Source organism: Microtus ochrogaster, assembly GCF_000317375.1.
Source record: "Microtus ochrogaster isolate Prairie Vole_2 chromosome 14 unlocalized genomic scaffold, MicOch1.0 chr14_random_3, whole genome shotgun sequence".
NCBI lineage: Eukaryota > Metazoa > Chordata > Mammalia > Rodentia > Cricetidae > Microtus > Microtus ochrogaster.
Genome location: NW_004949098.1, coordinates 5,388,939 through 5,401,712, shown reverse-complemented (window position 1 = coordinate 5,401,712; position 12,774 = coordinate 5,388,939). Strand labels below are relative to the sequence as shown.

General features: G+C 37.7%; 1 protein-coding gene across 1 annotated transcript; it reads right to left on the bottom strand.

The window, feature by feature from the left end:
- Window positions 1-4,608: 4,608 nt before the first annotated feature.
- Window positions 4,609-7,561, bottom strand: LOC101986611 (lithostathine-2-like). Its single transcript, XM_005364784.1, has 6 exons — window positions 7,555-7,561; window positions 6,725-6,829; window positions 6,043-6,180; window positions 5,606-5,745; window positions 4,836-4,938; window positions 4,609-4,655 (listed from the first exon to the last, which is right to left on the bottom strand). Exons 1-6 carry the CDS (start codon window positions 7,559-7,561, stop codon window positions 4,609-4,611), a joined length of 540 nt encoding a protein of 179 aa, XP_005364841.1.
- Between the last annotated feature and the right edge of the window lie 5,213 nt (window positions 7,562-12,774).

The window sequence follows — 12,774 nt, the reverse complement described above, 5'->3', positions numbered from 1 at the left end:
GAAATTTAACAGAGAAATAAGAACTAACAGATGTCATGATTCAAATGGACTTAAGTGTCATCTATTGATGTGGGCTTTCCCTCTGTATGCTGTGATTACCATTAAAGCAAAAAGAAACTGCTTTGGACCTATAGCAGGGCAGAACTAAGCTAAGCACGGAAAACTAAACTGAATGCTGGGAGAAAAGAAGGGCAGAGTGTGAGAGATTCCATGTAGCTCCACCAGAGACAGATGCTGGAACTGTAGCTGGAAAGCCATAGCCACGTGGCCACATACAGATTAATAGAAATTGGTTAAATTAATATAAGAGTTAGCCAATAAGAAGCTAGAGCTAATGGTCAAAGTACTAATTTAATTAATGCAATTTCTGTGTGATTATTGCAGTTCTAGGCTAGCTGGAAAGCCAGTAACCAACAAGCAGCCTTCTTCCAACAATCTATAGAACATTTCACCCAAACACAAAAGAATATACCTTCTTCTTAACACCTCATGGAACCTTCCCTAAAGTTGATGACATACTCATACTCAGTAACAAAGAAAACCTCTACAGATAAAAAAAAAAATAATTGGAGCAACCACCCCCCATGTGTTTTATTGGAACACCATGGATTAAAGTTAGAATTTAACAACAACACTACTTTCAGAAAGCATAAAACTCATGGAAATAGAACTGTCAACTACTGAACCAAATCTGGGTCAAGAAAAAAAAATAAAACCTTTCTTGAATTCAATGAAAATGAAGGCACAGTGTATTCAAACATATGGGACACAATGAAAGCAGTATCAAGAGGAAATTTCATACCACTAAGTGCCCACATAAACAAAACAGAGAAACCTCACATTACTGACTTAACAACATACCTGAAAGCTCTAGAGTAAAAAAAATCAGACTCACCCAGGAGGAATAGAAGATAGGAAATAATCAAATTGAGTGCTGAAGTAAAAAAAAAAAATAGAAACAAAGAAAACAATACAAAGAATCAGTGAAACAAAGAGCTAGTACTTTGAGAATATCAACAAGATAGACAAACCCTTATTCAAACTAATCAAAGGGCAGAGAGAGAACATTTAAATTAACAAAATCAGAAATGAAAAGTGGGCATAATAACAGACACTGAAGAAATTCAGAGAATCATTAGGTCATAGTACAAAAACCTATACTCCACATAATTGGCAAGCATAAAAAAATTTGGGGAGGGAAGTGGGGAAGTATGAGGGAAATGAGAGGATGAAAGGAGGTGGAAATTTTTAATAAATAAATAAAATAAATAAAATAAAAAAATTCTAAAGAGATACCATATACCAAAATTAAATCAAGACCAGTTGAGCAATTTAAATAAACATATAAACTTCAAGGAAATAGAATCTGTTATAAAAAAATCCCCCAACTAAAAAAAAAAAAAAAAGCCCAAGGCTGGATGGTTTCAGTACAGAATTCGAGCAGAACTTTCAAGAAAACCTAATATCTATACTTCTCAAAGTTTTCCACATAAGGAATATTACCAAACTCTTTTTATGAGGCTGCAGTTACCCTAATGCCAGAACCACACAAAGACACAACCAAGCATGATAATTACAGACTAGTCTCACTCATAAACATCAATGCATATGGAAGGAATTAGAAAACACTATCTCAAGTGTGGTAACCCGGCCTCAAAAAGAAGAATATAGGATGTACTCACTCATAAGTTGATATTAACTATAAACAAAAGAGATTGACTCTATAATTTATGATCTTAGAGAAGCTAAGTATCAAGGTGAACCCATAGAGAAATATATATGGATCCACATGGAAATTGGAAACAGACAAGATTGCCTCGCCAAATTGGGAGCATAGAGTTAGCGGAGAAGACAGGGTGGAAGGGGAAGAGAAAGGGAGAAGGGGAATGATGAGGAGAACTTGATGTAATGGGATAGTCAAGATGGAGGAAGGACAGAGATGAGAACAAGGAAAAAGATATCTTGATTGAGGGAGCCATTATAGGTTTAGCAAAAACCTGCCTGGCTCTAGAGAAATTCTCAGAAATCCAGTAGGATGACCCCAGCAATAGACGATAAGGGGCCTGATCTTGACTTACCCTGTAGTCAGACTAATGAATATCTTAAGTATCATCACAGAACCTTCTTCCAGCAACTGATCGAAATAGAGACTGAGGTCTTCATAGGAGCACTGGACTTAGTTCCCAAGGTCCAGTTGAAGACTGGGAGAGATGAGAATATGAGCAAAGAGGTCAAGACCATGATGGGTACACCCACTGAAACAGTCTGCCTACATTAATGGAAGCTCATAGATCAAGCTGGATAGAGAAGAAACAAGCACAGGACCAGTCTAGTCCATCTGAAAGTGTCTGGCAGTTACATGGCTGGGGCAGACTGTGGGGTCACTGGCAGTGTCACCAGGATTTATTCCTACAGCATGTACTGGCTTTTGGGGAACCTATTCTCTTTGGATGGAACCTTTCTCAGCCTAGACATAGTAGGCAGGGTCTTGGACTTTTCACAAAGCAATGTGTCTTACACTCTCTGAGGATTTGTTGGGGTGTAGTGGGAGGGTATGTGGAGGGAATGGGAAGAGGGAAGGAAGTAGGAATTTGGATTTGTATGTATAATGAAAAACAGATAGTTTGTTTTCTCTTTGTGTGTGTGTGTGTGTGTGTGTGTGTATATATATATATATATATATATATATATTTAATATATATATTTAAAAAACAGACAGCTGTTCCTGAAACTAGCACAAACCAGAAACAGGAAGTCCTCCCCTAAAGAAGCTGTGCAGTCTTTGTTGGTCTTTACTGTCAATGTTGAATCAGGAAGAACTTCTTTAAAGGAGCCATAGAACCCATGCTTGCAGCCAGCAGAACTTATCTGACAAAAATAATATGACTACCAAGAAGAAGCACCAAACTGTTTTTTCTGTATCTAGAATTCCGTTTTAAGCTCTCTTAGGTTTTATGTCGATGTAGTCAGCACACGTTGGTGAACGTTCCGTTGGCAGAGGCTGCTCATTAGTCTCCTGGCCGCTGAGAACCAAATTAATCACAGAAACTATATTACTTGCAATACTGTTTGGTCAAAAGTTTAAGCATATTTCTAGCTAACTCGTACATATTAAATAAAAAAAAACTATCATTTTGTATTTTATCACGAAGCTTGTAATTTACTGGAAAGGTTCATACTGGAGGCTTGTGTCTTTCTCTTCAGGTACCTACATGGCATCTCTCTGGTCTTCCCTACTGCTTTGGACCTATAGCAAGGCAGAATTTAGGTAGGCAGGGAAAGCTAAGCTGAGTGTTGGGAGAAAGAGGGGCTGAGTCAGAGAGAAGTCATGGAGCTGCCAGAGACAGATGTACTGAAATTTGCCAGTAAGCCACCGCTACATGGCAATACACAGATTAATGGAGATGGGATAAATTAATAAATAATAGTAGCCAATAAGAAGCTAGAGCTAATGGGCAAAGCAGTGATTTAACTAACATGGTTTATGTGTGATTATTTTGGATCTAAGCTAGCTGGGCAGCAGGAAAGAAGAAGCAGCCTCCTCTTACAAATTAGCATGCCAACATGGTGGACTAAAATTCACATAAAACCTGATAAAGCTTGAAAAGGAATTCTAGACACAAAAAAAGACCAGCTTCTTGCTGATTGCTGGTGGTGTGTCATTTAACAAACTATGTTGGCCTTTATGCTTCTAGTCACCAATATGTTGGTCACCAATTCATTCAATATTTTATACCAAGCAATTTTCATTAAAATCTCAAATCAATCATGGCTTCAAATTGATTTTTTGTGTACAAAAGAATGGCTTCCTTAGAACTCAAGCTTGTAAAATCACCATGTATTATGTACCAAAATACCCATGCCATTCACTATTTCTTCAAAACACAGCCTAAGCAAACACAAAGTGTGCATGTGTTTCAAATTTATCACAAACAAAAGCACTAATGGTTGTTGAAGGCTGTATTTTTAACAATGGATATGCCAGAGTAAGCTTGTCAGTGCTAGACTTCGTCAGATACCCAGCTGATGTGGGAAGTCCTTCTGTATAAGTGTTGGTTTTATTAGTTAATGAATAAAAAAAACTGCTTTGGGCTTATAGCAGGGAAGAACAGAACTAGGCAGGGAAAACTAAACTGAATACTGGGAGAAAGAAGGCAGAATCAGGGAGATGTCAGGTAGCCCTGACAGAGACAGATGCTGGGGATGGAACATTATCCAGGAAGCCACTGACATGTGGCAATGCACAGATTAATGGAGATGGGCAAATTTGGGATATAAGATCAAGCTAGAAATTCTTGCTTAAGCTATTGGCCAAACAGTATTGCAAATAATTTAGATTCTGAGTGATTGTTTCAGTTCTGGACAGCAGAGAACATACAAACAGCCTCCTACTATACCCATCCATTAGCAACAAACTTTGAACACAGATGACAACACAAGTGAAGGATACAATTTTATTTTCATTAAGTCAGGGTATAAAAGTTGGGGTAGATAAAAATAGTGCAAGTCTATTGTAAGTTCAACAGAGAAGAGTATCTAATCTGTGGTTGATAGATGGTCATGTTTGATTTTCTAATCCATAGTAATGAAGTTCTGGACATCTGTTGTTCAGGAGTACTGTGAATCACAGTTTTCATCTTTCCATTTCCTGAATGCTACAAATCAATGAAAAAGGTCAGATAGAGATAGTGTGGTCTCATCTGGTTCTAAGACTCAAGATAGGAAATAAGAACACTTCTATTTCTTGCATAAGTAACCCTTTCTCTTTCTGCAGCCCGAGGTCTGTCAGCCAGAACTGAGTTGAAGAAGCAAACAACAATATCTTTTCCTCCTACCTGTGTTTGAAGTCAGTGCCACACAATTGCTCGTGCTCGGAGCTCCAGTGGCCCATGATTTATAGAGAAACACAGACCCACTGCTCCAGTGCCAACGTCGGTTCTACAGTAAAAGAGTCAAATCTAGCCAATGTTACTCAGAATTTTGTAGAAACTCTCAGGCCACGTGCATTTTAAGAAATGGACCAAAATATAGGACAAAATAAAGATCATGCTCCTGTTAGGAACCATAGTGTTTCTTCATTTTTGTGCCTCCTGAAATATTCATCTCTTCCACTGTCCCCCAGAGAAGTTCTCTGAATTTTATAAAGAACCATAAATGTGTATCACACAAACTGCTCCTAGAGTCTCTTTCTTGAGGCCAAACCTATCGTCTTTTAGCATAACACTTGGTAGGGCTAGTTGGGTTGGTAAAGCAACAGATTCACCAAAACAGGCAATAAATTATTTTCTTCTGTCATTTCAAAAGGATTCTCTTCTAACACAGAAATCTACAAGATATTCTACAAATAGTAATGAATATGTAAAAAAAAAACACATCTCAGTAAATACAATACAATTTTTCATGAATGAATGGAGCTTTTAACAACTTGAGCCCCAGCTATCTCCATAACAACGTGCAGTGAGCCTCAACATGCTCATATATTCTAGAATCAACAAATACATTGCTTTTCTATACTTTTTCTAAAATTGGCTTTTTACAATCTAGACTTGATTCTCCCACTTCTCCTTCACCTGTGTATTAGGAGATAAGGAAGCCATATACTCACATTTTTGGGGTCATGGAGTCCAATCCAGACATAGGCAGCTTTATTACCACTCTCTTTAACCAGAGAAGCCACAAAGTTGCCCTCAGCCTGACTGACCACTGACACCAGGTGCCCCGAATTCATATTCTGGCAAAAAAGCTGTAAGCATGGAGACAGAAAATAGATTGCTCAACGGAGAAGTGCAGTTTTGAACAATATACTAGCCCCAATAAAGAATGTTTGAGGAAACAGACAGTGACAGAAATACTCTTGATGATACCCTGACTCAGCATTAAGATATCTGCCCAGAAAATTCAGAGTAAAAGTCACCAACAAGGGACAAGCTCAGGTAGGTGGGAAAAATAGGTGATCAACCCTACCTTATGAAACAACTAGACAAGGTTAACACTCTATTTTCAGATACCTTTCTCTTCTCACATTTCTCTTTTCACTTATATCTGCCTCTCCCCAGGTGAAATGATCTTCAACAAAGTAGTAGCAGTAAAAACCATAGGCATTAGCACCTTCTGGGCAGTTGATCCTGGCAGAAGGAAGATCATTCTCAGGTGTGGGCAAGCTTTCTTCAGCCTTCTTGCCTAGAGAGTGTGAGAGGAGCGTGAACGAGATGCTGAGGATTGTACAAAGCCTGGATGCCGAGACACCTGTCATTGAAGTAAGCCCCTCTGTCAGCAGGCAACAATGTAAGAGAGGCAGTAGAGTTGACTTCTAGCCTCCTTTCTTACTTTTCATTTTCAGGATCTCTTTCCTTTATACAATAGCTCACTATTAGTTTCTGGAATTTTTTTTTCTCCACAATTGTATCTTTATTTTTTTCTGAAGCTGTTACCTTTCTTTTGTATTTTATACCCTTTCTTAGATAAGAGTATCTGCATAAAGTTTCCATTAATTAATAAAGATATCTAGATTTAAACATAACAAATAAGGAAACATTAGTTGCCATGAACAAAATATAGGTTAATAACCCAATTCAAATTTTCTTGTAGTTGAAGGTCTATTTAATTGTGATTAGTTAAATTATAACCTCCAACATTTACTATGCCCTTTCCCAAAGAACACAAACATCTATAGGAATGGAGTAAAGCCTTCAGGTTTGTATGGATCATGGTGCATCAAGCCTACCTTGGCTGCATGCCAGGAGAATCAGGCATGCTAACAGGATATGATATGCATTTTCTGAGCCATGCTCAGCAGAGGGGAGTCTTTTTAAATTTGAAATCAGCAGTACTATTGAAGAAAAAGAGAAGAAAACTTTAGGAGTGGTGAACACAGCTATCTTGATCCTATACAAAGTCTCTTGTCTCTTGATTTCTTAGTTCAAGAAGGCTGTCTGGCATTCCCATATACTCAACTCCTTCTCTTGAGATTTTTGGAATATATAATAGCCTTAGGAATAGAAAGGCAGCTTGGCCCTCTACTGAGTTACCAATACTTCTAGAACATTTTATAACATTTCTTTGTCTCTTTTCCCAGATCTAATAAACTAGCCTGTGTTGAGGAGTCTTCCTCTTTAAACACACTTACCAGACACCTGGGAAGAATAAATCTTGCCAGGCTGTGTGCTAACACGGTCTTTTATATGCAACAGGGTAAAGTAGAAGAGTCATCACAAATGATGAAGGGGAGGGACATGAGTCTCAGAACATTTGCCTTTGGCACAGATGGCATACAGAAATCCTGGCAGTAGGAGTCACCTTTTCTGGAATATCATGGGAATGATCACAGGTGATGAATTCTTCATATTCACAGTTGGAAAACTTCTCAAGCTAAAATATGTTTTGTTCTATAACAGAATCCAAATTCCTAGTTCCCATATCCCTGAATAAAAACAGAACCCTTCCAGGATCTCAAGATGTCTAAAGGGGTGAGGCAAGCTAGCGTGAGCAACCCAAAGATGTGTGACACTAGAACAGGACAGTCTGTGAGGCCTGGTGCAGGGTAGGCAACCTCACATGACATGTCGCACACCTGCTTGTGACAACAATAAAACAATTTAAGATTTAGACAACTTAGATGCCTTCTCTTGCATGCCACTACTTAAAAAAAATGAAGGCTGAACTCTTTTTTCTTTGTATTTTCCTCTCCTACCTTTTCCTTTTTTAAAAAATTTCATACTGTGTACTCTTTTCTCCCTAAACTTTACCATTTATGGAATCATGACTTGGTGGATTTATCCACTTCCGTAGGTGGCAGGATCCTATGCAGCATGCCTACTCCTTTCTTGACCGTCCTCTTCCTAAACTGATCTGGAGAATTTTGCCTTTCTCACTAACAGAAAGTTTATTCTGACTCCCTTTTTAATACAGTTTCTGTGTGGTTATTTCAGTTTTGGGAGGCCAGTATGAACAAGTGGCTCCTAACAACAATTTGGCACCCACATGGCCAACTAAAATCCATGTAAAAACCCGAGAAAGCTTAAAAATTAATTCTAGACTCCAAAGAACAGAGTAAAGCATGGTTTCCTAGTGCCATTTTCTTTGGTGGGCTCTGTTTGCTAGAAGCAAGCAGAGGCATGACTCCTTTAAAAGAGATTTTTCTGACTCAGTAGCAGCAGCAGAAAAAAAAAGCCAGGCTCTTTTGAAATGCAGGCTTTCTGGGATGTGCTGTCAGCATGACCTTTGTCTCTTTAGGGAGATGGAGCATTTAATGGAGCTTGTGAACAGACTGCTGCAGCTTTTTTAATGGTGACATGGACAGGCTGTGTGCCTGGAAATAGGGCAGTATGAATGGCTTTCCTAGGCAATGAGCAGCTCTGCCATGCTGGACTGGGTGGGGCAATCAGGCACTGCTGTTTTTCCCCTAGCAGAAGCGCAGCTTAAGGTTTTAAGAAGATCCTAGCAGTTGAATAGTGCTCCTGGACAGTAAAAAGTTACAGATACACAGTAGGACAGATTTAGACATAAAAGACCTCTAAATTGGTCACAATGTTAAAAAAGGTATGTAGCCTTGTAAGAGAGAAGAAAAAGAGTATAGAGAATTGAAAAAGAAGTAAATGATTTTTAAAAAAAAGGGTAAACTCTTTAAACAGACAGTGTATAGATAGTCATAGATTAAAAGGAGTAAGAAAAACAAACCACATAAAAATAAAAAATTCACAGAGTCTGGATTATGTATATTATTGTCTTATCTTTGAAGTTATTGATTATGAATGAACAGAAAGACATTTCATTGTATGGGCTGTTAAGTTAAACCAGTATGTATATTATAAACGTAGCATGACTTCCAAATTTGGGTCTAAGGATATGTTGTTTTGGAAAAGAAGTTCTTCTCTTGGTTTTGCAAAGAATGAGAACCTATGGATTGCTTCCAGACTGGTGTGGTTTGATAGAATAAGAACCCCTGAAAGGTCACCTTGAACACCCTTAAAAGTTACTTTGCCCAAGTACTGACTGAGGTAAACCTAGCACACAGGATAAAACATGAAAGACCTGATTAACAGTTCCCCCAATCAGCAGGAAACAGAATGAACAAAACTACACTCATATTCCCAAATATTGTCTATAGATGCTTATTTACATTTAAAGGGGGATATGATATAGAAATGAATAATTTGCATTGGTATGAATCTTGGTTTACTGATACAAATTTAAGGTCAATTTTGTTATATGTATATGCATTTCTTATCTTGATTAAGGTATTGTGTTTGTGTAACTCATTTAAAAATATAATGTATAATTAAGAAATATAAGTTAATAAACACTCATCTATAATAGTTAAGCTTATAGTAATTTTAGTTAGATTTTCTAGATATGTAGAGTTATATTTCAGGTAGATAGGTGCTCTTCAAATCTCACAGAAACTTTTAGAATTAGCACTTAAAATGTTTTAATAACTTAGGACTTTTCATGACAATGAGACATGTCTACTCCTGATAGCACCAACTGCTTCAAGAGGAAGATAGGCATTTAAGAGGCTCCTCATCCATTTGGGCAAGAAACTGCTCTTGCCTCGACTACTTAACTAGACATTCAAGACCCATAGAGAAATGACTACTGAACTTGCCTAAAGGTGAGATGGTTCTTTGGGTTTCCTGATTCATGAAAGAGTCTGCCAGACATTCTGCAGGACACAGAAGAAAGTGACAAACAAACTGCCAAAATAGGTGGAACTGTCTTTGAAATTTCCTGCTTCATGGAAAAATTTGCTGGACACTATGGACCTGTAGGCCAAAGAAGACTGTTTGGGCAGCATGATGTCTCTGTCAATTCTAGGGTATTTTTGTAGGTCCTGTAGGTAATAATATAGCCTTCTGAAGTCTTTAATGGAGTTGAAGAATTTATAGTTATAGTTTTGCTTAGTTATGATAAAAGATAAAGTAGATACAAATATTGTAACTGTAATTCTTGTTTGATACCTCTTTTGTTATATGTAATTTTACTATGTTAAAGTTAAAACCTTCCTTTTTATATAAACAGAAAAGGGGAGGTGATGTGGTAGCCCCCTCTGTATGCTGGGATTGCCATTAATGAATAAAGAAACGGCTTTTGACTTAGAACAAGGCAGAACTTAGGTAGCCAGGGAAAGCTAGGCTGAATGCTGGGAGGAAGAAAGGCAGAGTCAGACACAGAAGCAATGGAGCCACCACCAGAGTCACCCATGCCAAAACTTTGCCCATAAGCCACTGCCACATGGCAATACACAGATTAATAGAAATTGGTCAAATTAATATGTAAGAGTTAGCCAATATGAATCTAGAACTAATGGACCAAGTAGTGATTTAATTAGTACAGTTTTTGTGTAGCTATTTTGCTCTGGGTGGCCAGGATGAACAAGCGGCTCATTAAAACATCCCTACCTCTTCTCTTCTGTTCGCTTGGAATTCCCACCTTGCCCTATTCTATGCAACAGGCCAAAAGCAGATTCTTTATTAGTCAGTGGTATTCACACATACAGAAGGGAATTCTATATAACAAAATATATAAGAATAGAAGAAAAATAAGAGGAGTTGTATCTCTGATTCTTGTGCCTGATCTTGGGACTCTTTTTCTTTTATTGGGTTGTCTTGTTCAGTTTCAAGATGTGATCTTTTGCCTTGTCTTATTGCATTTTGCTCTGTCATGTTTGGTTGCTGTCTCTTAGAAGTCTGCTCTTTTCTAAGGGGAAAGGGATGGGGAGTAAATCTGGGGGAGAAAAGAGGAAAGTTAGGGGGAGAGGAGGGAGGTAAAATTGTGGTCAGGATATATTATATAAGAGAGGAATCTATTATCAATTAAAATAGAAAGAAAGAAATGAAAATATCTCATAAGTCAGGCTGTAGGTCAGTCTGTATGAAATTTTTTTTAAATTAGTGATTGACCGGGAGATGGACTGTCTAATCCAATTTAGGAGGTACCATCGCTGGGCTGGTGGGCCTGGGGTCTGTAAGAAGGCAGACTGAACAAGCCATGAGGACAAGCCAGTGAGCAAGTACTCATTAATGGTCTCTGTATCATTTCCTGCCTCCAGGTTCCTGGCCTGTTGAGTTCCTGCCTTCACTTCACTCAGTGATGGATTGTAACCTGGATATGGAAGCTAAAATAAACCCTTTCCTCTCTGTCTAACCTTAAATAGAAGGGAATCATGAAGAAAAGCCACTAATCTTTAAAAATTAACAATTATAAAGTTAAATAAGGTCACTGCAATGAAAATTAGAATGCACTGAAGAAATTAAAAAAAAAAACAACGACCCTGTATTGACTTGTCTCAGCATTAAAGATGAAAGATTTTGCAAATGATTACAACCACTTTAAATCTTTTACATTCAGAGAGAATACACTTTTTAAGTTTTATGTATTTGTTCTGTTGTTCGTTTGTTCTTTAAGACAGACTTTCATGTAAGTGAAATTGGCTAATTAGCCAAAAATTACTTTGCATTTCTGAAATTCCTGCTTTCAAATCCCAGATGTTCGGTTTACAGTTAGAAGCTACCACACTTTGTCTATGAGGTGCTGAGGATTAAACCCAGTATGCATATGTGAGATTTATACTCCACAACCTGAGCTACACTCCTAGTTCCTCCTGACCTCTAAAAATATATATAGAAAAGAAATACATTAGACATAGTTCATCAGACGTATTTAATAAACGAGTTATGGTAGTTCATGCCTGTAATCAAAGCACTCAAGAGACTGTAGCAACAAAATTATCTTAAGGTTGAGTCCTGTCTAGCTTATTAGTGAGTTCCAGGTCAGCTTATATTATAGTATAAAAGTATATCTCATAAAAGTTAAAGAGAAGATGGAAGAACAGGAATAGAAGTTGGGAGGTATTGAGATCTTGTGCAAAGTTATTAAAATGAGTGTGGTTTAATTACTTACTATACACAACAATAAAATGTCTTATTTGTTAAGTTAGAGAAATACATAGATGTAGGAGGAAGGTTTAGATAACCCTGTTTACATTCTCTTACTTGTGGTCCACCTTGAAGAATCAACAGATTACATGGAGAAAGTCTGTCTCATAACACATGAGGAAGAAGAATCAGTGCCCAGCCAATGCCTGGCAAGGCAGAGAATAGACTACTCAAAGCAACCCTGGACAGGAGAAGCATGTAGGTGTGTGGTCCTGGGGAGATTCTGGCACAGTGAGGTGCTCCTCCAGGTATAGACTGAGCTGGCACAAAGTTAGATTGATGCCATCAGAACAAACCTTTCATCAGGCAAAGCTGGAATTCCCTTTTGTTTTAAATGTTCCCAGGTGTCCAATTCCCACGATCCTGAAAAACAAAGAGAGCAAGAAAACATCTTCCAGGAAAATTGTGCAAATTAAAGATGAAGTAACCAAGAAAGGAAAAATGAAGGTACACTGGAGAATAATTAAGACTTGTGTGGGGAAAATGAAGAAAAAGCACTCAGAAACAGTGAGCAGAATTCCTATCATTGGTGGTGAGCCTTAACTCTTGACTCTACCTCAAATAAAAACTGCCAATTCTTGCCTATACAGAGTCTGAAGGTGGCTGATAAGGATGGCAAAAGATGATCAAAACTCTCTCAATAGAATTTAACAACAAAAATGCCTGAAGAAATTTGATATATCACAAATATGCTGTATAGGAACTTATACTTCCTCTACATTAAAAAAATAGTATAAGGCATGTCTACTTTAAGGACCCAGCCAATTCTTCAAATTAATGTGCAAATATATAAACATACTTATGTACTTTGTGTATACACACACACACACACACACACACA

Bases quoted from the DNA above. Each gene is read 5' to 3' on its own strand.
- LOC101986611 (XM_005364784.1), bottom strand. The intron at 4,939-5,605 runs GTGAGTATATGG...CTTTTACTGTAG, and splicing joins GACTCCATGACCCCAAAAAT to AACCGACGTTGGCACTGGAG. The intron at 4,656-4,835 runs GTAGGAGGAAAA...ATTGATTTGTAG, and splicing joins GGCACTGACTTCAAACACAG to CATTCAGGAAATGGAAAGAT.